The sequence below is a fragment of the Aptenodytes patagonicus genome, chromosome 5 (assembly GCF_965638725.1).
Source record: "Aptenodytes patagonicus chromosome 5, bAptPat1.pri.cur, whole genome shotgun sequence".
In the NCBI taxonomy this organism is placed as follows: domain Eukaryota; kingdom Metazoa; phylum Chordata; class Aves; order Sphenisciformes; family Spheniscidae; genus Aptenodytes; species Aptenodytes patagonicus.
This window is the reverse complement of record NC_134953.1, coordinates 69,150,821-69,177,573: the sequence shown is the minus strand read 5'-3', so window position 1 is coordinate 69,177,573 and position 26,753 is coordinate 69,150,821. Positions and strand designations below refer to the sequence as shown.

Sequence of the window (26,753 nt, the reverse complement as noted above, 5' to 3'; positions counted from 1 at the left end):
ACCAGGCTGCACCGGCTCGCGGGGCCCCGCGGGCGGTCTGAAGGCCCCCGGGCGCACCGTGCCGCCGGCCCCGGGCCCAGCCGCCTTCGCCGGCCGCTCGGCGCGGGCCCCTGCACCGGTACTGCACGCTGCAGCCTCCCGTATCTGACGGCAAACGGCTGCTGCGCAGGCGGGTGAGGCTCCTGTCCCCGCTCGGACGGTCCATCCCGGCCTCTCCCCTGAGGGCAGGACCGGGAGCCCCGCAGAGCCTACTGAGCCCGGGCCTGCCCCGGCCCGCTGCGAGGCCGACCACTCGCGCTGCCCTCGGGCCTGGGCTCTGCCCCCAGCCTCGGCGGGCGTCCCTGGGGACCCGGAGGCGGGGTGTGGGCGGGGCACGGGTGGGCCCGCCCGCCGTGACTGCCGTGGGGGCCCCGGCCGCCCCCGGCCCGGCCCGGCCCGGCCTCGCCGGGCGCCTCGAGTAGGCCTGGGCCTCCCTAGCAACCGCCCCCTAGCGACAGCCCGCCGGCCCGGCCCGGCCCTCCGCCCGTCCGCCTAGCAACCGCCCCGCTCCCGGCCTCCTGATTCGCTGGCCCGCCCCGGCCGGCCATCGAATTCCTATTGGCTGTGAGGCGGGAGCGGGCAGCGATTGGCTGCGACGGCGGGGGCGGGGCGGGCGGCGGAGGGGAAGGGGGCGGGCCGGGGCGGCAGGGAGGGGCTCGGGCGGTGGGGAACGGCCGCGGTGGCGTCGGCGGCCTGCCGGACTCATTGGGCGCGTGGTGCGGAGGGATACGGCGGCGGGGCGGCGAACCGAGGGGAGGGCGGAGGCGGCAAAGAAGAGGGACGCCCTGCTGACGTGAGCACGCCGGGCGGGGACTCGGACCCCTCCGCGTCGGAACGGGCTCGCCCCGGCCGGGGAGGGGGGGGAGGGGCGTGAATCGGTGGCGTTCTCCGCCGTGAGGAGGAAAGAGAGCCGTGGTCCTGACGGGCAGGCGCCCTCCACCAATGGGGAGGCAGGGCTGGTGCGGACACCGCGGAGATTGGCCGGCGGGCGGAGAGGGCGGGGCGCGCGGCGGGGCCCGCCCGGAGCGGCGGGGCGGGGCGCGGTGGGGGAGGGGTGCGCGGGGTGACCCTCCCCCCCCCCCCCCCCATACCCCCCCTCCTCCGTGCAGGGCCGGCCCGGCAACATGGCCTCGGAGCTGGAGAGCCTCAACCCCAGCGCGCGGATCATGACCTTCCGCCCCACCATGGAGCAGTTCCGGGACTTCAGCCGGTACATCGCCTACGTGGAGTCGCAGGGCGCCCACCGCGCCGGGCTGGCCAAGGTGCGACACCCCCCCCCCCACCACCACCACCCCTCCCCCCACCACCCCTCCCGGGCGGAGGCCGCGCCGCCCGGCCCCGGGCCGCGCACCGGGCCCGGCCCTCGTCCGCCCAGCGGGGCCGGGCCGCCTCCGCTCTTTGTTTACCCCGCGGCGCCGGTGGGGCGGGCGTGCCCCGGCCGGGGGTGTTCAGTCCGACTTCCCCAAGTTTGATGCTTTCCCTGGCAGCGGCCGGGCCGGTGTGCTCGGCGGTTAACGGGTGTGTTTTCCTTCCTGCAGATAGTTCCTCCGAAGGAGTGGAAGCCGCGGCGGTGCTACGATGACATCGACGAGCTCGTCATCCCAGCGCCCATCCAGCAGGTGGTGACGGGGCAGTCCGGCCTCTTCACGCAGTACAACATCCAGAAGAAGGCCATGACGGTCCGGGAGTTCAGGAGAATCGCCAACAGCGACAAGTACGTCCGTGCCTGCGTCTCCGTGCAGATAGCTACTGCGGGAGTTCCTGTTGCCCAAATTCCCCGGGACCAGGTCCTCGCTACGGACTGGTGCTGGTCACAGGCGTGAACGTAGCGCCCTGGGCAGATGAGGTGTGCTTGTGAAACTGGCTGTGTGGATGGGGACGTTTGTCGCTTGTGTCATTTGGCAAGAGGATATGTAATGCCGGCAGAACTTTTTATTTCTGCTGTGGACTCCTGTCTGTTTGTCCCTAGCAGCTAGACCATCAAAACATTTACTGAGTAGAGTAGTAGAGAAAGGAATGTTCTTGACATGAAAAAGGACACAGAGAAAAAATCACTTTAAAAGGAGTTTAAGCAAAACAGCCTTAGAAATCACTATTCAGAAATGGCATTGGAATTGCCAGCTGCACTCTGCCCACTAAAGTTTATTTTGTCTAGCAAGAGCAGTACACATCAAATATCTTAGGGTTCTGTTTCTCAAATATAATAATTTACTGAAAATTACTCTTTAATGCTATATACGTAATTGGAATATATATATCTGGAATATATATATATACACACACACATGTTAAATAGGTGTTAGAGTGTAAATTTAACCCCTCAGTGCTGCACAAAGAGGCCAGTATATAGTTAGCAGGGAATGGACATCAAGAGCAGATATTTTGTTGGTAAACTGAGTGTGCTTGACCAGTTTACTAGCAGGTGAGTCTGGAAATGTTTGTTACTTTTACAGTGGCAGAAAACTTTGGTTTTGGTTTTTTTTTTTTTCAAGTTGTTCTTCGTATCATTTCTGGTTTTGACTGCATCCTTCCTTGCTGAGTAGCAACAACTAGAAAGTGAAATTGTTCTGACCCAAGAGAAGTGCACAAAGCAGAAATGAAAGTAAACTGAGAAATGGGGAAGGTAGTTTTCTTCCTGATGCTTTGTTCCTAAGTCTCACAGGAACAGAGCTGTGGCTGCTCTCATTGCTGTTCTGGGAGGTAGGGATCTGGCTGATAACATGCATTAAGTGTTTTTATTGTACCTTTCGATTCTTTCAGCGGTGGAGAACGTTGGTTTAGACTCGTCAAGTATCAAACTACAAAGTCTTTAGTATCTTTGTTGTTTTTTCAGGTACTGCACACCCCGCTACACGGACTTTGAAGACCTTGAACGAAAATACTGGAAGAACCTTACGTTCAATGCCCCTATCTATGGTGCTGATGTTAATGGCACACTTTATGACAAGGTAAGAAAACTGTTTTGGTTTTCAAGTAACGGTTATCTCTGTATATTGCATTCCATAACTACTAATGTAGCATTTGACTTTTCACTTTCAGAGTTAATGATAGTCTAGCAGAGTTCCAGCTTCTGGAGTAGGCAGGAACGCAATAAACCATTTGTTTATAACATACTCTCCATTTAACCCAGATGGTTAAAGAAGGCTAATAGAGGTAACGTTCTAAGGGACCTCTGTTAGCGCTTCAGTGTAATACAGTTTAGTTCAAGAAAGCAAAAACCGCTGTTGCGTAAGTGTTGCTTTTATACTGCTTTGTCCTGAAAAGCGTATGAGAGTTGGAGGTGTTGATGAGTGAATGTGCACTGCTTTGGTATCCGCTAGTGCATGTGTTTTTGTGGGACAGCTCTGTAGCCATTATGTGTTAAGATGATAAACATTAGAAAAGGGTATGCATTCTACTTGCTAGTCTCCTAAATTATGATGGTTTACTCTTTTAAAAGATGTTTGGAATGAAAAGTGTTTCTGTTCAAGAGGGTTCAGACATCAGCTCAAGCTCGCACTGTTGTTCTCTGCTCTGTAAAGTCTGTGGCTTCATGATTATTTCTCCTTCCTAATCATTATGTTGGCTGATAACTTTTTTTTTCCTCAGTAAAGGTGGCTAGTAAACAATCAGTATGTAAGCTAACACCATGAGAAACTTCTGTTTTAGGTGAACTAGCTAATGGTTTGAGCTGTGCCAGTAGATGATTTGTCTTGGTGTGCTGTTTCACAAGTGTCTGATAGCTTTTGCAACTGTTGTCTTAGTTGTGTGGTTCTGTTCTTCCTAATGCTTGTTTAACATGAGGCTTGTGTTTTGCAGCATGTAGATGCGTGGAATATTGGCAGACTGAACACAATCCTGGATATTGTGGAGAATGAAAGTGGCATAACCATTGAAGGAGTGAATACTCCTTACCTATATTTTGGCATGTGGAAAACTTCCTTTGCTTGGCATACCGAGGACATGGATCTCTACAGTATTAATTATTTGCATTTTGGGGAACCCAAGTCATGGTAAGATTTTCTAGGGAAGCTTCTAGATGTAGCAAAACAATACCATAAAATATTGGAGTCAAAGTTGTGAAGTTATGAGAGTTGACTAAAGGAATTACCACCCCTCCAATCTTGCACTGCAGTAGTATCTGATGACAGGAACACTAGAACCCTGTAAGGAACTCAGTAGCATTTGTTTGGTTACCTTCTAGAAAGTCCATTTGTTGTCCTGATGTAAAGAGTTCTTCAGAATTATAATGTAAGGTGGACACTCTCTGCTGCGATAGGGCCAGACCTTGGAAACTTGCTTATGATTTCCCGAGGCTCTAAAATGACCATACAAAGGTAATATGTCTGTTGTCGTGCAGGCACTACGGGAACAGGCAATTTTTAACAGACTTTGAAATGTGGCTATTTATCATAGATCTAAAAGCAGGCTAGTGATCTTGCTGAGTGGTTTGTCCAGTGTCTGAGCTTTCATGATTGTTTTTAGGGGAGGCTCCCGAATTTTTCTGTAGCATGGGTTGCATTTTAAGAGTGAATCATTCCCTTCTGTTCACAAATAAATTTCTCAAGAAACTTCAACAATTGTTTCCATGGCAGTTTTGTTGGAAACTAGTATTTTTGGCTGCCTTTTAATACAACTTTGAAGTAAAAAATAATAGCCAGCGCCATGTGACCAGTGAACAACCCCATGCAGCGGCAATAGCATGGGAACACGAAACAGAATAGTTCAGTCAGATAAACCTTTTGGCCATTGCTTCTTTTACAGTAGTATGTGGAAGAAGTTAACTTTGCTGATACCTTAGTCTGATTTATTTAACACGAAACTCCATCAAGAATATAGCACTCTATTCCAGAGTGAAAGCAAGCTAAGTAGGTCATTTTATTTACTGTAGTCAAACCAACTAGGAGTTTTGTGGTGCCCATAAAAAGGTGCATACAGAGAGAGAGAGAGACATAGCCCTAAAGAGCATGCGGCAAGTTGTGCACGTGTTAAGGATGTGGCATTGCGTCTGACTGAGTCCCATCTTGGTCTGAGCCACTGAAAGAGTTGATTCCATTTTCTCTCTTGGTCTGTGTTCCTCCTTGCACTGAGTATACTAGCGATTGCACAGCTGTGAACTGAAACTGGTTGGGAAGCGCTCTTCCCTTTCTTCTCACAATTCATGTTTTGCTGCACAGATCTGCTAATTAAATGCATCAGACTTTTTAGTTCCTTGACTGCTTAAGCAAACGTCAGTGGATGAGCTGGTCAGCTTTTGGCTTTTGATTTTTCTTGGGATAGAGAGATAAAAGTCCTTGATAAAGATTTTTAGCTTTGTATCATCAAACTTTGAGAGAGATAGTGTAGAGATGGGGGATATTTTTTTTTTTTTTTTTTAAGTAATTCATGCCTTGATGCCTGTTTATGATTTCTAGTCAGACTTTGAGATTTTGTCATGTCACTTGAACTTAACAGACTTGTTCTTATGACTGCAGGTACTCTATCCCTCCAGAGCATGGGAAGCGACTGGAGAGACTTGCAAAAGGTAATCAGGCAATTCATGTCCTGCCTTTTGTGGAAGGTGGGATGGACAGCTGCAACAGGTTTCAGCTCTTTTGGAGTACAACATGCCTGTAACATTTATAAGAGCACAGGCTGGCATGACTGAAATGATAATTTGCCTTTTAGAATATAGATTATATTACTTCTGAGTGTTTGTTTATAGTATACACACAAGAGAAATGTCACGTTACAAATAATGCAATTGTGGTCTGTCTAACCTTTAATGAGAAAATCCTTAGCTGTTTATTATTAGAACTGGAAGGTTGCAGCCAAGGGAAGATCCTTCTATGTGCAGTCTTTCTTATGCTCTTTCAGGCTAGCATTTGTTAAAGATAAATCTCCAGGAGTTGTCCTTTTTCTTCAGAAGGCAAGCTAGCACACTTCAAATAAGGCGGTCTGTACTTGTAGGCCTAGGGAGAAACGCTGTTTAGACAGTAACTTTTCCTAAAAATTACTGAAAAATTTATTTAGTTCACAGCAGAACGGTAACATCTCTCCTTGCCTTTATTTTAAACAGGTTTCTTTCCAGGAAGTGCCCAAAGCTGTGAAGCGTTTCTCCGTCACAAGATGACCCTCATCTCTCCATCAATTCTGAAGAAATACGGCATCCCATTTGATAAGGTGTAGAAAAGCAATCGCGGTTATACTAGCTCAGTCAAGAGTTCATGCAGCTCTGTCTCATCTCTAACAGTAGCCAATAGCAGATGCTTAGAGAGGAAAATAGGAACAGGGAGGGTTTAAGGCAATCCTTTCCCACTGTACCTCCATTTATCCGGCAGTTGGGGCCTGAAAGAGTTTGAGACAGAAAAATCTGTCAAGGACTATTAAAAACAAAGGCTCTGTCTTCTGTGAGGGTTTTTTTTTTTTTAACTTAAAACTATATACAACATCCTGTGTTAGATTAACTTCACTGCTTAGCTGTGTGTTCAGTGAAGAGAGATTGTTCTTTTTTTGTTTCAGACTTGTCCCCTGCTAATTTCGTTTGTTGTGATCTGCTTCCTCAATAGAAAATACAGCTTGTTCCCTGTTAATTTTTTTTCATTACATTAATAACTTTATAGGCGTCCTTACTTTCTCAGGTGATAACCTGCCACCCCCCCCCCCCACACACACACACATTGAAGATCTAGTCTTTGAGTCTTTATTCAGAAGTACTGTCACATCTGCGTGGGCAGCTGAAGGGTTTTGTTGTCATGAACCTTTGTTAGACAGTGGGGAAATGTTGAAGAGCAGCAGTGGAAGGCTGTCTGAGAGTTGTACTTGAATATGAGCAGCAAAAGAAAACGGTAGTAAATTTCCAAGTTGTGTGTTGACAGAAATTCTACTTGGCCTTAGATACTGTTCAGCCAAACCTGTAGCTGATGCAGATAAGTACCTTTATGACCTTCAGATAGCTTGTCACAGAGTATTTCATATGTATAACCACTTCTGTGCTATTTTGACCAGTTGTGTTGTGTTTTAGTAAAAACCTCTTGAGTGTTGCTTTCCAGTAAACAGATACTTAAGTAGGAGAATAGTGAAGGTATCAAGTCTATCCATTGAAGCAAGTAACTCCAGCCACCATCTGCGGGTGGGGGGTTCAGATACACTGCATGAAGGGTACGGGAGCTCCTTTTATTCAGACCCGCCAAGTAGACTCTTAAGTTGTGAATAACAATCCAGTGTCTCAATTGTCTTCTAGGTGACGCAGGAGGCTGGAGAGTTCATGATAACCTTTCCTTATAGCTATCATGCTGGCTTTAATCATGGCTTTAACTGTGCTGAATCTACCAACTTCGCTACTCTTCGGTGGATCGAGTACGGGAAGCAGTCTGTACTGGTAAGTGGTCTGTTGCCATCCTATTGCGTACAGATAACCTAGTGCTCTGCTGCTCATTAAGCCCCCAATGTTTGTTCTAAGGGAGTGAATTCAGTGCTTTGTCCATTTAAGATGTGATGTTTGCTTTCCGATACGGTAACAATGTCCAGTCAGCCTCCTGTTTCATGTCCTTGTTTCAACTATGGATAGCATATAACATGTTTTTTAGCTTTGTGTAGATCAAGTGAGGCTTCAAAGAAAAGCAGGGAACTGGTGGTCTGTCCAAAGATGAAAGGGTGTGCTTGGTGGTCAGGACTCGTCAGTATTTTGTCTGATACTTTAACCATTATTTATTGACTGTTTAGCCTGGAAGTATGACTTTGGTAACTTAAGTCACTTATCAAAATAAGTATCTTGGCGGAACCTTTAGACTGGATAGTGTAACATCCCTGTAGAGGTGCCTTACAAACATGGATTACGTTTTCAAAAGTTACGTTGAAGTGAACGCTTTGAAGCACTAGTTGTAACCATGCCCAGACGAGGGGAACCTCTGCTGCTCTGGGTAGGCCCAGAGATTGTATGGCTCCGACTTCCTCATTATAGTCTCTGGTTTTGCTGGCTGTTTTTGTATGAGCTCATTTTAAAACAGTCAGCTTCTACCAGCAACTCTGTAAATAAGCTGGTGAGCTTGCTTTCTTAGTTATTGTGATAACATCTGGTTTTCTGTTTCGTCGTTTTTGCTGGCTTTTCTGCCCAGTTTTTAGTAACTTAATATATGCCCTTTTGACTTCCTGGGAAAGAGTCTTGAGAGTTCTAAGGCTCAATTACGTGTAACTGTGGGAATTTTTTCTTCAGTTAAGCTCCTGAAAGCAAAGTGATACAGGAAGGCAGAGTAGAATTGCTGAGTATGTGGCCTTACTTGAATATTTTTTGTGACTTCAGTGCTCATGTCGGAAGGACATGGTGAAGATCTCCATGGATGTGTTTGTGAGGAAGTACCAGCCAGATCGTTACAAGCTTTGGAAAGCCGGGAAGGATGTGACTGTCATTGACCACGCTCTTCCAACCCCAGAGGCGGCAGAGTTCCTTAAAGGGGATCTCATGCAAAAAGTCAAGAATGGGAAACAGTGTGCTGAGGAAATGCAAACAGGAGAGACATGTAAAGAGGAGGTGGACGGGGATGAGACAAAAAGGTAGTGCTTTATGTAGTCCTCTGCTTTTCTATTGGATTATTAGAAATTGGACCCAGCTGCAATTGAACGTTTGCCATTCTGATAGCAGTCAGAGTTAGCAGTAGTCTGTTTTCTTGGGAATAGTGTTTACTCTTAATTGTTTCTACTGTTTGAGTCCACATTGATGATGGTCTGTGGTAGACAGGAAACGCATCAGCTTGGAAGGTAGTTCTTCAACTTTGGGCAGACATCCAAAGCCTGGATTGGAAGTGTGCACCGTACACTGGGAGGCCAGACGAAAAAGGAGGTGTATTGGGATCATGGGACAGTACTTGCTAGCAAATTCCAGTACTACCAGCGCTGCAACATCAGTGTGCAGTTCCTCGTTGCTGAAGGTAGACAGGCTAATCATCTTACATTTTGCAGTTAAATCTCTTTCAGCCAGTGTCAGCTACTATTCCTAAAGCTGTCTTTGGTGGGGGTTTTTTGTTGTTGTTTTGGTTTGCTTTGTTTTTTGTTTGGGATTTTTTTGTTTGTTAAAGGTAAAGAATGCCTGGCTAGAACGTAGCTGCCTAATACATGATTAACAGATGCTGAGGAGTCATCCCTAAGGATTACTGACTCTGCTTCTGTAAAGGCAAAGAAAACACTTCAGAATAATTTGGAAACTATGTGACTTGCCAGATGCTGTCTCATAAAACACTGATCCAAACTAGGCTGTATGTTGTGCATCCAGGCACAAATTCGACAAGCTTACGTGTTTGGTAACCTGACACATGGATTTGTCTTCTGTAGCATCCCCAAGCATCGCATAGGAACAAAAAGGCACAGGGTCTGCCTGGAAGTGCCTCAGGAGGTGAGTGAGAGCGAGGCCTTCCCCAAGGAGGAGCTGAGCTCCACACAGTATGAAGCGGACGTGGCAGAGCCTCGTGAGAGACCTACAAGTGAACTTGTGCAGCAAGGTGAACAAGGGCTCAAGCTTCCAGGTAACTGTGTTTCAAGCTTTATCCTGGTACGGGGGGCCAGGATATTATTCTTCAGGGAGAGAAGCTGCTAGAGCTGAATCTAGGGCACTCTTTCATATGATGCTAGTCAGTAGGATGTTGTCATGTCCAAAAAAGCAGACACTAGTTAGTCAGAGCCATGGCAAGCACTTCAGAAACTTACTGTCATGAGACTTGAGATATTACCATTTGATTTTTCAAGACCAGAGAGTGCATCTAGAAAAATTTTAGGTTGTGCCCTTTAGTTAAATGTCTGACACTTCTGCCACTGGTTTGAGTAAATGAAATAACGACAGCTTAAATTGTTAGCTTTTGTGGCCTTTCTGTGGATAACTCCCCAGTGAGAATTATTTAAAAAAATGTTGGGGGAGAGCAAAGGTGTAGGCAGCCATCCTGTAGCTGCTTCAATGACTGACCAGGTAGGTCACGGGGATGTTGCATTTCAGCTGAATTAAAAGGAACAGGAAGTATTGCATGAGACTTGCTTAAGAAATCGGTGTTTCTAGCTTTCGATTTTTGCTCTTTTTTTTTTTTTCTGCCTGCCTGCATACAGAAATGTATTGGATGCCTCAGTAGTCTAAGGTCCTCTATATCCCTCTTGTGTAATGTGACCTGTTTATAGAAATTGCTTAGTAAAACATACGCACACTTCCTGGTAGCGTGGGTCTGGTATGCTGTATAGATGTTTTATTTGTAATTTTGTAATCAGTAGGCTGGAGGAAAATTAACGTGGCTTGTAATGGGTCAGTTATCCTTGCTCTTAAGGAAGGAGCAAGGGGCCTATGGAACAATATAAGAACATGGCAAACATATGTAATGCCTCCCTCTAGTATTCTGTTTTCCAGCCTTTTGCAGCTTGTATTTAATAATCTTCTATTGGTTTGTGTGTTTTTATTTTTCTTCTATTAAGTCTCCCATGAACCCTTGTAACCTCTTACCCACAGCATTATGTGGCCAGGAGTTGGGCTGTTTAGCTACGCTGTATAAAGGATCATCTCCGTTTGTTGTTTAACTCGCGCTCTGCTCATTTTGTTTGATATACCCTAGTTCTTGTACTGGAAGAGGCAACGAGCAGACGCTTTTATTCTGTCTCTCTCTAAGCCAACCATGATTTTATAGGTATTTGAATTAATGATCTGCTCTTTACATGACTTTAATGTCACTTTTTTTTGTGTGTAGTAGTTTGCTTTCCTGTTTGGCTTTGTGCAAATGGCAGCAGAGAGAACATTTGTGCAACCCAGACATTAGAAAACGTCAGTATATCTTTTTCTTCTAGATCATGTGGACTCCACGAAATTTGAAGAACTGGAAACAGTGAAGCTTGAGGAGGAAGAAGAGGAAGAGCAAGAAGCAGCTGCATTGGATCTCTCCATTTCACATGCTTCAAATTCCACTTCAGTATTGATGACTTCAAAGCAGAGCACAACTTCCAGTGTTCAGCCCAGCTCGCCTGCGTATTCTGGTTCTTCTGATTCTGAATCGACTGATCTGTTGGCAAAACAAACTCTCCCTGGGCCAGCTGGGGTGCTTACAGTCCATAGCTATGCTAGAGGGGATGCCAGCGGATCTGACAATGAACAGACTTCAGGAAAGAAAGCCAGTGCCACCACCAGTGTGAATGAGCAAGAACTGGCAGAGGTATGAATGGCAGGAGTACTGAAAGCTTAAGGGCTGTATTACATGCTCACAGATTTGCTGTGACAAAACCTCCTATCTGTGCAGATTACGTTTTTGTTCCATTGGTGTTTGCATAGCAGGTTGCTTAGCTGTTAATGTGTTTTTTAATACCTATGGGTTTGCTAGACAAACAAGAATTAAGATGAAAGTCTTATACTCTTACCTCTTCTAGAAAACAAATAGATCCCTTGTTTTGAGAACGTCTCTAAATTATTTAAGTGCTCTAAGGGAAAGGGTAGCTTGGTGGTTTTGATATGGTAGTGTTACAGGCTGATTCAGGTCCTTTTATAGTAATAGACACCTATTTGTACCTAAAATGAAACTAGTTCAATCCAGCCTTTATTATGAGCGCGTTAATGTTTGAGGGGTTTTTTAATACAAAATCGCATACATGTGTACATCAGTGTGTCCCTTTAAAAAAAAGAAATGATGGAACAAAAATTATTGGTTGGGAGAATGTAAATCTGAGTGCTTAAGAACTGCCAATGAATGTTTTAGTAGAAAACCCAAGAGAAGGCTGTAATAGTTAAAATCTTACCTGGTGGTGTCTTTTCAAATTATTTTGTTTCCCTCTTTAAATCTGTGTTTAGAGAGTGGGAGGCCAATAATGATTATGTCTTCAAAATTCAGGAATTACAGAAACAGAGCAGCAAATGGGCAAATCTGTTGATAATTAAGCTGAAACTGAGAAAGAGTTCTCATGGATATTTTAAACTAAAGAAATTCTCTTGCTGGTACTGATATCTCCATTGCATAGTCCATACAGGGAAAAGGTGAAATTTTGAATAGGTGTAGATCGTTTTCCCCAGTATGGTGTATTTTGAAACAAATTTTCCATCAGATAGTAACTGGGAATGCTAATTTCCATTTCAATAAAAGCATTTCTGTTTCTTAGAAGTTTTGTATCTAACTCTATGTAGCAGGTCAGAGATAATGATTGTTATGCTCTCTTCTGGCTTCTTTATGAAGAGATTTAAAAAATGTAAGATGCATTTAATCGAAGACTTGCTTCAGCTCTCAGAGGAATAACAGATTAAGAAACGCCCTCCCCCCCTTTTTTTTTTATCTACTGAGAGACTTCCTGGGCTGTTAAAATCATTGCTTTTACTGCCTTGCTTGTCAGGTTAGTGGTAACTTTGTCAGTGTGTCACTTGTTTTTACATGAGGCTAAGGGAAGAGGAAATAACTATTGTTGTAGTCTCCTTCTTCCAGTCTGTCTGGAAAGACATCAATGCAAGTAATAAGCAGAGGGTGAAATTTCATTTAAAATAAGCCTGTTAGCTTGAGATACTAATGAACTCTGTAATTTTTAAAAATTTTATTATTTTTTAATTTTAAATTTGGAATTTTTATGTTGACATACGAACTGAGGATTTCTCCAGAATGCGTGAGACTTCTTATCATGGCTTTTCTAAGTTGAACCATTCAACTAGTCTGTCTTTTTTTCTGTCTTTTACACGATTCTTATATAAACAGACTTGCGTTTTTGAAAAGCTATGCTGGGACCTGTGAAAAGTCTCTATTGTAATGGCTCAACAGAGCTAATACAGCTCTATCTGGTTTTCCCTAGCAAAAGTGCTGCAAGCAGTTCTTTCAAAAACTTAGCTAGTTTAGAGCTAAATTAGTTTGTTAGAAATAAAATCATGGAAGCATGTGTGCATTTTGTGGTGGTTTCTTTAAGTTCATAATGAATTCCTTTAAAAATAATGTCAGAAGGACACGTGCTAACTGACTGCTGAATTGCTTTTCCTTGTCCAGGTAGCAAAGGAGTACATAAGATCAATGAAGGAGAGTAAGAAGTCCAAGGGTCGTCGCCAGCCGTTGAGCAAGCTCCCACGCCATCACCCACTCTTGGTTAAAGACTGCATTAGTGATGATGGTAAGTAAGCCTTGTGCTCTTTGGGAAACTGTAGAGAGGGTCTCAGCTTCTGTGGACGGTGTGGGGTATTCCATTAACTGGCGATAAACAGGAGTCAGCAAGGGACGCCTCTGCATCCTAGACAAGGTGCTTGTCTCTCTGTTTTCTGGTTTTTGGCTTTTTTTTTTTTTTTCTTGGTGCTTGCGTCATTAAACTCTTCTCTCAAATGGTGTCTTCTTTCTTTCCTGTTGCATTCTCTGGAAAGTCACAACTCTGAAAGGAAAATTAAATGAGTACCAAGAGACTGTTGCATAATTGCTTCTGCCTCAGAGTGTTCCAGTAATTGATGTAAATATTCATGATTTAAAAAAAACAACCAACCAACACCAGATTTTTTGGCTGACAGTCTTGATGTAATTTGGAGCTGGTGCTGTTCTCACCCAATAAGCCTATCTTGTGTCTGCATGGTTGCTTGATTAGTAGAAGCCTCATAAAGAGGAGACCGAGCTACTGGCTCCCATCACTCTTCTGTCAATTTGATTTCTGGCAGTCTTTGTGTCATCTCTATTCGTAACTTCTTGCCGTATTTAGTTTCATTTACAATAAGGGTATCTGTAAAAGGACACATAATCACTGAGTTAATGATCTCTTATCACAGAGGCATCAGAGCAACTAACTCCTGAAGAAGAGGCTGAGGAGACAGAAGCATGGGCCAAGCCACTTAGCCAGCTGTGGCAGAATCGGCCACCAAATTTTGAGGCTGAAAAAGAATACAATCGGACCATGGCTCAGCAGTCTCCTTACTGTGCTGTTTGTATGCTCTTCCAGACGTATCAGGTATGTAGACCATGTCTGTTAATGTTAATCATAGATATAACTGAATAGGTTGCTGCTGTGATGCATAGTTTTAAAGATGTCGTTTTACATATTGCCAGTTAACAACAGCTGTATCAGTGTTGCAGTCTTCCCAAGGAATTGTTCCAGGAGAGCACAATTGGGTGAACCTCACCACACCTGTGATGGATTGCCTGTGGGTTCCCAGGGGCTCGCTCTGCTGTTGAGCAGATGCTTTTGTGTTCTGTGGCTTTTGCTCGAACCACAGAATGGAGCTTGAATGTTGCTGGAGCTGACTATAAGATCCCATTTCTCTTTTCCAGACTGACACCTTCACTCCTACTCTTTTTTAAAAAACACTTCAAGTCTACTCATAGCACATGGTCTTTGGGGAGCTGGCAAGGAAGAAGACTTTTTACTTAAAAGGACTTAGGGTTGTGTTTGTGGATGGCATAGATAGAAAGCTGTCTTTTCTTGGGGTATATCCATATTGACAGTAGCTATGGCATGTGAAAATGTGCTTTAACAAAGTGCGGTTGTAGCAATGCATAGTTTGGGATGGGTTGCAGAACCCCTTTGTCATGTTGACTAAATGCTTAGGTAGGAATCCCACACTGAATTTTTTTCTGTGCCTAAGCTAAGTAATTTTAAGGTAGCTTGAAGAGTTGTCTGATTGCATGTTCCACCTGCAACTTAGAGATAGTTTGTCCCTTCCCATATGCTAAGCGTAGTTGATTAATTTGAGATCACTGTATGATTATCGTGGCACTAGAAACATGTTCACCACAGTTTTGGAAATAAAGACCTCAAATTTTTGTTGAGGGTTTATATTGCGTGTAGTTCCTAATTTCCATGAAAACCATAGACCATAGTTTCTATTCGATCTTGCTATTTCTGTCTGAGAGTAGGTTCTTGTTAGGACTGGAAATTCTACATAGAAGCTGCATAGTACATGGATTTCACTGGTGCTGACAGTGTATAAAGTTAACAATTTGAGGACAGTTTAAGTTCTGTTAGCTTCTTTTTTTTGAGTTCTAAATGCTATTAAGCAGAAAACTCTAGCTGCAGGTTTTCAAACGTCTGTCTACACCAGGCAGTGAAGCAGAAACTCTTCGAGGATTTGAGCTGTGGTTAGGGTCTTTGTTCCAACTTCAGAAGGTCTATAGCAAGTCTGGGAACTCACTTCAGTTATCCATTCAAATAAAAAATTGGCACAAAATGCCAGACAAATAGTCACTTTTCCTTTGTGAAGAGGAAAAGTATCTAGCTGCTTGGAAAAAGAAGTTGAATTTTCTTCAACTTTGTTACAGATTTCCCTCAGTCATTTAGTCTTTTGCTTGACATGCAATGTGCAGTGTAAATCAGTAAGTTTTACAGAATCTGAATAAACAAGGCTTGTTGAAAACACATCAGTTCCCTTCCAACTGTGATCCTTACCTGGACTTTTTTTTTCCCTACCTTTTGATGGACTGTAGGAGGGACAGTGCAGCTTCATTCTGCTACTGCAATTTCTGCTAATAATATTTTTAAAAGATTAGGCAAGCTACTTTGGTGGTGGCCTATGAGGTACAAAAGATGGTTTGAAACATTTCCTCAAAGAGAAAGATTCATTTCTATTTAGCTGTTAAGAAGGGTAACTTGAATGAAAGCATATCTCTGTAAACTTTACATGTAATTGCTGTTTGATTTGACATTGGTTTAGATGAATAAATAATAAAAGATTAGCCTGAAAGTCTCCTCAACTTTAACTGGGAAACTGTATTGTTAGTCTGCTTATTTCCCAGGAACAAATTAATTTCAAAGCCCATTAGACTTGTTCAGAACTACACTAAGAAAAAATAATGGGGATTGCAGTAGGTATCTATTTGTGTGATCATAATCCTCCCATATTGAGGTAAGATAAATGTACAGCGTTGGATAGCAGTGTTATGATCCTCTGTATTAGAGGGTAAGGGGATGCAACAGAGGTGTTGCCCACAGAGCATGAGGTGGGCTTGGTGATTCCATCTCTTCTGTCGGAAGAGATGCAGTTTGATGTGTATCTTGTTGCTTATTAGAGGGATGCGGTTCAGACCTTACATTTAGCCATTTGGGTAGAAAATAATTCCATTCTGAAGCTGCAGTAACTGAGGATTTTATAAACAAACTATATTTTCACCTAACCTACTAACTCTTTAAAAATCTTTCAGCACCTTCATTCTTTCTTTAAACTGGATTTATGTATGGAATAATGGGTGAGCAAAGATTATGTGAGACAGTTTTACTTGTAAAACTTAAATATCCTGTCCATCCCTTACAGGCAGAGTGTGGAGGCAACAGTCAAAACTCTGGAGTAACTCCAGCTGCTGTGGATGGGAAGATCCGAACCAAACCCCTGATTCCTGAAATGTGCTTTACTACAACTGGCTGCAGCACTGACCTCAATCTTTCAACCCCCTACTTAGAGGAAGATGGAACCAGCGTACTCATCACCTGCAAGAACTGCCATGTCTGTGTTCATGCAAGTGAGTGCATCTAGACTTAACCCTAAACTCTGGTGTTCTCTGTAGTAAGTCTGTACATCATAGAAAGCCTCTACCAGTCTGTTTAATGTACAAATAGACCAAGTTCAGCCCTTATCTGGATGGTATATATTTGAGTGAAATATATATTGAAATATGGAGTTGGCTGCATGGATAACTTGAAATATACAGCATCATCCTTAGGCTCATTGATTTTAATTCCTGCTTTACTTGTGGGCCCTAGGGGAGTGGGTCTGAGTTTAGGTAAGCTCTTAAGTGAGATGTGTCTGTTCTAGGTTGTTACGGTGTATCCCCTGACAAGGCCACTGAAGACTGGATGTGCTCTAGGTGTACAGAAAATGCCTTAGAGGAGGTAAAGTTTCTCGTAAGATTTTCAGATGGAGTCTGGTACATCTGGGCACTTGCTACAAAGTTCATTTCCATAGTGTTATTTTTTTATTCCCTCCTGTGAAAAGAAGGCAATTTAGAGAATGTTTAGGAGCCAGTCTGTTGTATTTTGGCGCTTTTTAAGGCATAGCAATATAATCCTTTTAACTAGTGCAAAGCTGCTGAGTTCACTTGAGTCATAGAGAAGATGTTCTGCATGAATGTGGGAACAGCTCCATTGTCTGTCTTACTTTCTGTTTTAGAAATAGTAGCTACCATAAATTAACTTCAGGTAATAACTAGGGAGGTGTGCACATGTGAAGAAGGCAAGAAGAATGGGATTCCCTCAAAAAGCTATATAGGCTCTAGATCAGCAGAAGGGGTCAACCTTTTGAATTGTATTTGCTCATGTTTGTTCCAGATCCTCTTACACATCCTCAAAGAATATAGGGTATTGCAGTTGTAAAAGGAACCCATAACAAACAAGTGGTAGGTCTGCTTGCCTTTGACAAACTTGGAGTCTATATTTGTTGCCCTAAGGGTAGCAGCTTTTGAGAGCTAAAGCGCTGATCTGTACAAGCTAGTTAGCTCGCTTCTGACAGTGAAACCATGTTCTTCCTCTGGATGTGCATTTTGAGGAGGAAGTTCTGAAGCAAATGTACCGCTCTGGACCTCACTTTTTCAGCTACTGCTTTCTTCCTTGTGCCAGGACTGCTGTTTGTGTTCATTACGAGGAGGAGCACTGCAGAGAGCCAATGATGACAAGTGAGTGTTCCAGCTTTTTTGATCTTAAGGGAGAAGCTCAATTCCTAAGTACCTGAGGGTAAGCTAGTAAAGCCAATGTCTGCATTTAGTGTAACGGAGTGACCAACAACACCTTTCACACTTTGTGTTACTGGGGGGGCTATGGTAAAGTGTGTTCATTGTGTTCATATGCAGCAATCATCACCTCTTCAGGTAATGCCTCACTCTCACTCTGTTGACAGCAGCTGTTAATTGCTTTGCATTTTATAGTGCAGAGGTGTAGTGTGCAGAGGTTATAATGTACCACATAAAAATAAGATTCCTGATGAGGTAACATCTCTCAATACCTTCTCACAGAGGATTTTTGATTTCTCCATGTAATGTGTGGTGGCGATGGAGACAAAGGATAACCATAGCTTTAAGTAGTACAACATATTGAAATTCAGAGTACCTCTGCAGCAAGTATACTGCATAGAACTGCCCGTCCTGTGTCCTTTGGTGTGGTGGATCGTCTGAAGTTATTTGGTGCAAAATAGCAGGGGGACAGACTTGTAGCACCGTGGAGTGACTGAAACTTGGCCTCCAAAGATTTTGTGGATGTCATATGGAGCCTCAGCCTCTTGATCACGGTCTCAAAAGTAATTCAGTAGTGACTGAGCAGTTGCTATGAGACAGGTCTGTGAAGGAATAAATGTATCAGGCAGGCTTTTGTAATGCAGGTATGCAACCAGCACAAGCCACACTAAATTGCTGTCCTGTTAAGCCTGTTAGTAGTAGATGGGAAGCATGAAGAAGTCTTGGTTTTGCCCCACGTGTGCCCTGTTACTAGCAGTAGGAAGGAAGATTACTGCTAGTTCTCAGAGGCTATTTATTGTGGTTTATATGGCAAACTTCAACAGAACTGTATTTACTTAAACTCCAAAGTGTCCTCTGTCAGCCTAATGCATGTTCATTTCTTTTTCCCCTCTTCTGTCCTGACAGGTGGGTTCATGTGATGTGTGCTGTAGCTGTACTGGAGGCAAAATTTGTGAATATTGCAGAGCGGAGTCCTGTAGATGTTGGCAAAATCCCCCTGCAACGTTTCAGACTGGTAAGGATCACCTGTGCATCACTGCTGAGGCTTTAAAGTGTCTCTCCAGTCTGTTCAGAATCTGTGAGACTTTGCTTATCCCTCCAACCCCAAGTCATCTCCTCTCCAGACTGAAGAATTTAATCTGCTCTGTTCTTTGTATGGGAAATGGCAATTGTCCCTGTTGCTATTTTTTGAACCTTTCCCGTGTTCTAGTATATGCTTATTCAGATGAGGACCGAGCAAGGGGGCACAGTTTTCCATATGTAGCAAATGACATTTATACAGTGGTGTAATGGTGATATTTGTTTTGTTTGTTATTTTCTAATCCCTAGTATTTGACTTGCTTTATTAACTGCTGTTGAGCACTGAGATGCTTCAGGATATGTGAGGCATTTGTATAATGAGTGAATGTCTTCAGGAAGAAAGCAACTGTACTTAACTCTTCTAACAGCTCAGTGTTGAGGGGAAAATGATTTTAACTGCTTTGCAAATGCTGATGCATTACAGATAATATTCTTCTACAACAGGCCATCAGGCCTCACCCAAGTGTAATTCGGTCACTGGTAGTAGTGATAGAATTTTAACTGTTACTTCTGGGGTTTGGGGGTCAGGGGAGGGTTGTGTCTGGTCTTTGCTCATTATTCTAATCTTGTGGCTCTTCTCTGTGTGACTTAATAACCAAGTGCAGAAAGGCCCCGTTGGCTTTGGAGCATTGTAGACTGATTTAATCCAGCAAATGCTGTTGCTAGCATCCTTGGGTCGCATGCTTTGTGCTTGTTGAGCTGGTAGATACTTAATGTATGTTTTTCATCTATGGGGTTACTTTAAATTTATGAATTATTGCCTTGTCATAAACTAGAACTGGTAGCCTTCTGCTTCTTTTTAATGGGAAAGTAGCAATGCTCTCACAGAGAGTAAATGGCACAGTATCAGACACTTAGACCAACTAGCCCTTTGTGTGGGGTAAAAGCTAGTGCCAACCAATAACCTCTAGTTTCCTGTCCACAGAAATGCATCTTCTGCAAGAAAAGAAGAAAGAGAATTGCAGGTTGCTGTGTACAGTGCTCACATGGTCGGTGTCCCACATCCTTTCATGTCAGCTGTGCCCAAGCAGCAGGAGTCATGATGCAGCCTGATGACTGGCCATTTGTTGTCTTCATTACCTGCTTCAGGCATAAGATTCCATCTCAGGCAGAGGTGAGTAGGTGTGTGACTCCCAGGATTTGAACTGCAGTATCTTGGAGGGACTGAAAAGTTTGGCCCTTTCAGAATGTTCAGTATAATCTAACCGTGTTGGTCTTGGATTCTGATCTCAACCTTGCTGCTGCTCTGAGTGATCTTAGTCAGGTCCTTCATTGTATTTTGGTTTGCAGCCCAGAAGGACTGAAAGCGTTACATCCCTCCTGTGGCTGTTGTAATGAGGAATAATAGTGGGGTTTATGCTGTGATATTTAATATGCAGGAGTTAGTGCTGGGACTCCAGCAGGCTGCATGACTCCTGTTACTAGCAGTAGGAAGGAAGATTACTGCTAGTTCTCAGAGGCTATTTATTGTGGTTTATATGGCAAACTTCAACAGAACTGTATTTACTTAAACTCCAGGATTGATTAGTTTATAAAGTTCCCATGTAGCCCTTTTAGCCATCAAAACTACAACAGTTTATTAGACAATATTTACTGAAAAGGCCTTGCATTGCTGTGAAGAATGAGAACTTAATTTACTAAGTAAATTAACAAAAGCTGCAACTAACAGATTAGGCTTAAGCATTTGAAATACCAGAGGCAGAACTTTTCTAAAGATGCTCCTGATGGTGTCTTGAGTAGAGTTACTCACCTCATTTTGCTTCCTTGTCTGCCAGCATTGGAGGTATGGTCCTCAACACATTCTTTATTGAGTCATTGTATAAGAAGTGATTTTTCTCTTCTCAGCGAGCTAAGGCTGCACTCCAGGATCTGTCACCTGGACAGATAGTCATCAGCAAGCACAAGAATGGTCGCTTCTATCAATGTGAAGTGGTCAGCCTTGCAAAGGAGACTTTCTACGAGGTCAATTTCGATGATGGTTCCTTCAGTGATAACCTGTATCCAGAGGACATTGTGGTATGTTATGCAGTGGGAGCCTGGCTCCGGTAGAGGGCACATGATGCGCATCAATTCCTGCTGTTGCAGAGCAGACACACCAGGGGATTTGGTAATTGTTCCCACCCTAGGTCGTGTTGTGGCTGAGATGTGCTGCAAGGGGGCCTTAAGGGTGTTACATGAGACTGACTTAACTGAGGGCACATAGGAACAGGTGTAACAGGGAGTGCAGCTAATCTTTGTCTGCTTAGCAGTGGTAGGTCTGAAGGAAAACTTGCTGATACTTGCATACCATTCCTGCATGAAGTACTTTGAAGTTGGGCCCACTGTTGGGATTTAAATACAGATGATAGATAGATGTCTCTCAGCCTAGTTCTCCATCCCTAAAATGGAGTAATTGTTGGCGTGGTGTGCAGTGTGACTGGGATGGACTCCCTGGTGGCTTGCTGAATCTTCACATAAAGAATCTGCTTACCCTTCTCCTTGTCTCTCCCACCTTCTTCCTTTATGCTGTAGAGTCGAGACTGTCTTCAGTTAGGTCCCCCTGCTGAAGGGGAAGTTGTGCAGGTGAGATGGACAGATGGACAAGTTTATGGAGCCAAGTTTGTCGCATCACATGCCATCCAGATGTACCAGGTACAGAATTGTTGTCTGAAAATTCATCATTCGTAACAACCTGATCATGTTAACAGAGCTGTTCTTAGAGCCAGCAGAGCTATAGGGGAGTCATGCTTAAACGCTTCAGGGAAAGTTACTCAGTGTTGTCAGCAATGCCAGATGCTGGTAACGGTTGCTGGAGTTAAGAGCAAAGTGGTTGCTTGCAGCTCTACTTATATCTGGCTACCTACTTGAAAGTGTCAGCTTCTGAAAAATTGCTGGTCTGCAGTTCTTCAGCAGACTCTGTTCCTGTAGCTTAAACTACTTCAAATAAGTTTGGTTTTGCTTTTCTCTGTTTAGTAGGAGGGCATCATGCCTTACACACTTCCAAAAGGATGAATGGTCAGGCCGTATTAAAGTGACCAGCCTTACTGTCATGGGATTGGTGAGGTTTTGGTTAAAGTCTGTTGCAGTGTGCATACCTGCATATGTATCTTATAAAATCCAAGTGGTAGAAGATTATTTCAAGAGAGGCCTCTGTGTGGAGGAGAAGGCAAGTTCTGGGTAGCTGTGGGAGGGTTCTAACTTCTGAGACTTCTGGCAGAACAACTTCTGGTTTTCTTCTAGGTGGAATTTGAAGATGGGTCACAGCTGATGGTGAAAAGGGATGATGTGTATACTCTTGAAGAGGAGCTTCCTAAGAGAGTGAAGTCAAGGCTGGTAGGTAAACGGGGTGCAAACGTCTACTGAAGAAGCTTGTTTAACTTAATTTGTCCTTGAAAAGCAAGCTGAGTGCATGGCAGCCAAAGATCACAATCTGATGCTCTCCTCAGTTGTTGCGAAGCTTGGTAGTAGATCAGGCTACAAAAGCGAAGTTCTGTCTTGCTCTGGAGAGACTTTAATTCTCCTTCTGCAGAGACAGAAGTTTATAGCATAGAGTCACTGTTTGGGGCAGCACATTAATACCCTTTTGTGCCTGTATTCATAAGTTTCATTGTCTATTCCCATTGCAAAGAATGGCCAAGTTCCTTCATTTACCCTTTGTTCTGAAAAGCTCTTAGTAGGGTGGCGTCAAGAGAGCTGGCCATTTTTTAAAATCGTAAAATAATTCAGGTGGGAAGGGACCTCTGCAGGTCTCTGCTCCAGACACCTGTTCCAAGCAGGGGTAACTTTGAAGTCAGACAGGGTTGCTCAGGGCTCTCTCCAGTCAAGTTTTGATTATCTCCAAGGACGGAGATCCCATAGGCCCTTTGGGTCCCTGTTCTGTTGCTGTATGCTTCCCGTTATAAAAAACGTAACTAGGGACAGCATGCTAGGGTATCTGGCTTTACAGCATGATCGTGCACACCCTGATGCAGAACCTGTTGGCAGGCACAGAGGACGTTAGAGGTTTAAGAAAGAACGTATCATAGCTGAATCCTGTGACCAGGTGTTTAAAGATGCCTGCTCCATAAGGCACAAAATGTACTAGACTGCTTGAAAGTTGGAACAGATGAGTGTGTTTATTCCTTTAAGAAAGTGATTGTGAACTTAAATTAGCTACTCGGTTAAATTTGAAACCAGTGGTTCTTTAGATCTCTGATTACAGTTCACTTAAACTTGTACCCAGACTTTTAAATCCAGTTTCTTAAATATTTTTATTCTTGTGTTTGGTCAGTTTTTGAAGAAGGCTGTGAATGTTCCCAAGCGTCCTGACTTGTTTCTTTCTTACATGCAGTAGGAGGATGTGGAGGCAGGGATTTGATCTGTGTTCTAGTGACTAATTCTGGTTTTTCCCTTAGTCAATAGCTTCAGATATGCGCTTCACGGAGATCTTTGCAGAGAAGGAGGTCAGACAAGAGAGGAAGAGACAGAGAGTGATCAATTCACGCTACCGTGAAGATTACATTGAACCTGCGTTGTACCGGGCCATCATGGAGTAAGCGCTGCCTGTGGCAGAGGAAGAAGATGCCCAGCTCCCCCAAGGATTTAAACGCTCCAGTACAACAGGCCATATTTGGATGCTTCGAATCCAGGGTTTTTTTGTTTTGTTTTTTAAGGAAGCTAAAAAGCTGATGCTCTGCAGTAGCTGAAAGGCAGCTGTTGGATAGTGAAACAGATCCCATTTGCTGAAGCTGATGCCTGCAGACTCTTGGTCTGAAGTTGGGTCCTTACTGAATAAGCCAGCTTGGGGGTGTTGTCTTCATCTCGTCGAGCAGTCTTGCTTTTTTTATTAGAGACAATTTTGACAGGTGGCAAACTCTTTTGGGAGTTGTAGCCAGGAATCTTGGCAGCTGCAGAATAGTACGGTCTATTGTTTTAATTGAATAATGTTCCTGATTTTGGGAGTCTCCCTGGTGACCACACCTGGGCTTGAGCAGGCAGTATTACTGGTGCTTGAAATTGAACCTCTTTTTATATTTATATCCATCTTTTTGTCACAAGCAGCTTCAGTCTCTTGTTTCTCAGCACCTCCTTTCTGAGGGTTGAGCTGTAGGCTGTTCAGATCCAAGCAGACAGGAGGTGCTTGTGTGAACAGGTGAAATGTGAAATTGAATCCTATAGGACAAATTATTTAACCCTCCATTTAATATTTTTGTTCTGATACTTGTTTTGACTTACTTAATCATAAGTTTAACTGTAATAGTATGTGCCTCAGAATCAATGAAATCTGTCTGGAGCCCTGCGCAGTGCAGCCTTCTAACAAGAATAGGCATTCAGCTCCCAATAGACATTCAGCTCCCAAAGAGTTTCTTCTGAGTTTCTCCCCACCCTCTCTAAGGCAATAATGACCAAAGGGACAGAGTCCTAACTCTCCCTTCTTGAAATCCAAGCATCGCAGTATTTGGGGATGACAGGGCAGCGGTATCTGAAGCAGTGCAGTGCCTCTTCTGTGGCAGCGCTGTCTGTCGTGTGGCCGCAGGCTTTTGCTTACAACAGCTAGTACTGGGTCTGAGACAGATAAAGCATGCACTGAACTGTATGTATTACTGAAAGGCTGTGCAATGCTCTTCTGAAGCAGGAGTGCTGCTGTGTTGCTGTCTGGCAAAGGTTACCGCAGCATTTTTATAGATTATTAGTAGGGCACATCTCAGTTATGTTGGAGAGAACTGGCTACCCCAGCAATAGGAAGCTGAGTTAAGCTGGGTAGTAGGTGTAGAAGATGTGCCAACTTGCTCCTACTAATTTAAGCATTAACACACCATAGTAGGAGCCGTGTAAATACATGTTCCTTTCCCATTCTGTAGGAAAGGGATTTTAGGCTGTGGAGCAGATTGGCCACCTTCTTTTTGCATGGAATGATGGGGTGACTTTTCCTGCTGGAGAAAATTATGGTTACATGTTCTCCGGAAACAGTTCAAGAGGAGAATTTTCTAGTGAAACAGACCTAATGCATCCCTGCTTCTATAGGGACATGGCAATGTGTCTGCAAAGTCTGGATTTGTAACTTTTTTCCTTTTGTTACATAGGAACGCTATAAACCAAACTCTTCTGAAACCCCGGTGCATCGATTTGTGATTAGCAATAAAATGTAGTATTGTGTAGTGATACAACTCTCGATCAGAAAAGAAATAAACTACAACTTTTATAAAGAAAAATCTTACTTATCCCTACATTTTTATAGGGTCAGGAGGCTGATAGGAGTAGCAAAGATTTGCACAACCACTGTTTTGCATAGAGGTATTCTGTCCCATTTTTGTGGTGGAATACCTCGTTCATCAGTATTGGAGGGCTTAAACAGATTCTGAAAGGAGATGTGGTTTTCCTTTTGTGGGTTTTTTCTTTTTCCCATGTCCAAAACTCCTGGTCTCAGGGTATTAAATCGCTTTCTGATGAATGGGATAGTTGGCTTGATAAAACTAGGATGTGTTAAGACCGGAGTCCAGTAGCTGCAGTTACTCTGGTCTAGGCAATAGGAACGAAATTGCACTTTGACGTCTTAGCTTGTATGTAAGCCTCTCTGAAGTGATGTGCTGTGAGCAAACGTGGAGAAGAGCTGGCAGGGCCTTAACAAACTTGCCTCTGTTCTGTCAGCGTATCTTAGGATTTGGTCTTAACTTCTTGTAGGCTGAACACTACCTGTATATTACTGAAAAACATACTCTTTGTATCATCTGCCATTCTCCCTCCAGAGAAAAGGTGCCTGTGTTCAGGCTTTCTTCCCAAACTGCCATATAACTTAAATGCACCTTTTAGGTGCCACGTGCTACCTGTGCTGCAAACACCTGGCTCAACAGCTTCATCCTAAAATGATGTCCTAGTACGAAACAGCTGGATTTGTTTGGAGTGCTGTTGTTCAACTGCAGCAGGTTTTGCCACCCACCTGTAACAGTATTGAGTGACTTTCAAGAGCTCCTATGCCTAGTATTTGTTCTGGAAGAGGAGCTTTGTTATGCTGCGTTTTCTGCGGGCTCCAGATTTGCTCTTGTCAGTTGGCTGCACTGTGTTGGAAACCGCTGCCATCCTGCACGCTGAGACAAAGGGCCTTCCCAACTTTGCTGTCAGTTCTTGTGCTGCATCGTTAAAATGTGAGCATACTTTACCTACTGCAGTGATTGAACTGCATTTTGGCTTCTCTCCGTGAACTTAAAATTGGTGACCCTGATGTTTGAGGGGTCTATATTATTTGACTTGGCAAAAACAATTGGTTTTCTGGCTTGAAGTATAACAGGTAGCAATAAAAGCTCTTTACAGAGCGGCTGTCTCAAAGGTACATATGCTTTCCGTTACCTGTACTTTGATCTTGACTGATAATTTTCTCCAGTGGTTTGTTTTTGGAAGTGTATTTATCCCTGTTACAGCATCATTCCAGTGAGGGCAAGGTGCTGCCAGAGTATCGGCTAGGCAGGTGCTTCTTGAATGTGTTCAGTAGGAAATCACACTCCGTATGCCCCACAGGAGCTTTGATGGCCCTTCCTTAGGTCCATTGCACGTGATGCTGCAGGCAGTAGACCTCACTTCACTTTTCATGAAGCTTCCATCTGTGACTGGTTCAGGTTGGACCCATAAAAAGCATTTTTATTATAAACAAATAGTGGCTTGCCCTTAATTCAGGATGAGCTTGGCAAGCCAGTGATTACTTTTTATAAGGTTTAAAAAGGTGACTGCATTCTTTGTAAAGCGCCTGATTGCAGTAACGTTTCTGCCTGTGGCTGGACTTCTAGGAGACCTCTTTCTCCATCAGCAGACCCCTCAGATGACCAGAGACAGTACCGCCAGTAGTAGGACCCATTCTCCTTGCTCCTTCTCTCTCTTCCCGGTGTTTTGAGCTGGGTTGAGTTGATTCTGCACTGTTTGAGGAGCGTAGCCACATATCCCAAGGCTTCCAATGCATCTCTGTTCTTCCATTCTCTAACTGGGCTCCTGTTGTCTGACATGTCTGCAGTTGTGCTTGTTTTTTTTAATGCAAACATGGGATGAAATCAAGACTCTGGTAGCCTGTATGTTGTTTTCAATTTGATCAAGTAATAAATCTAATTTCAAAATGGACAA

At 43.8% G+C, this 26,753-nt stretch overlaps 1 protein-coding gene across 2 annotated transcripts; it reads left to right on the top strand.

The window, feature by feature from the left end:
- The first annotated feature begins 734 nt into the window (after positions 1–734).
- Positions 735–26,753, top strand: KDM4A (lysine demethylase 4A). Of its 2 annotated transcripts, none has more exons than XM_076340369.1 (22): positions 735–832; positions 1,149–1,301; positions 1,578–1,753; positions 2,873–2,987; positions 3,838–4,031; positions 5,493–5,542; positions 6,077–6,180; positions 7,241–7,378; positions 8,300–8,550; positions 9,325–9,515; positions 10,810–11,171; positions 12,969–13,089; positions 13,727–13,905; positions 16,202–16,406; positions 16,700–16,776; positions 17,500–17,555; positions 18,516–18,624; positions 19,615–19,803; positions 20,535–20,705; positions 21,201–21,320; positions 21,909–22,001; positions 23,063–26,753. In XM_076340369.1, the coding sequence occupies exons 2-22, from the start codon at positions 1,164–1,166 to the stop codon at positions 23,201–23,203; spliced, it is 3,180 nt and encodes a 1,059-aa protein (XP_076196484.1). In that variant the 5' UTR covers positions 735–832; positions 1,149–1,163; the 3' UTR covers positions 23,204–26,753. The 2 variants fall into 2 exon arrangements, with proteins under 2 accessions (XP_076196484.1, XP_076196485.1); XM_076340370.1 differs by lacking the exon at positions 735–832 and adding an exon at positions 971–998.

What these genes read in the sequence shown, in the direction of transcription:
- KDM4A (XM_076340369.1), top strand. Translation starts at nt 1,164, where the DNA reads ATGGCCTCGGAGCTGGAGAGCCTCAACCCCAGCGCGCGGATCATGACC. An exon ending in GACGGGGATGAGACAAAAAG is followed by an intron (nt 8,551 to 9,324) that starts GTAGTGCTTTAT and finishes TGTCTTCTGTAG; the next exon opens with CATCCCCAAGCATCGCATAG. An exon ending in CCCTGCAACGTTTCAGACTG is followed by an intron (nt 18,625 to 19,614) that starts GTAAGGATCACC and finishes TCCTGTCCACAG; the next exon opens with AAATGCATCTTCTGCAAGAA.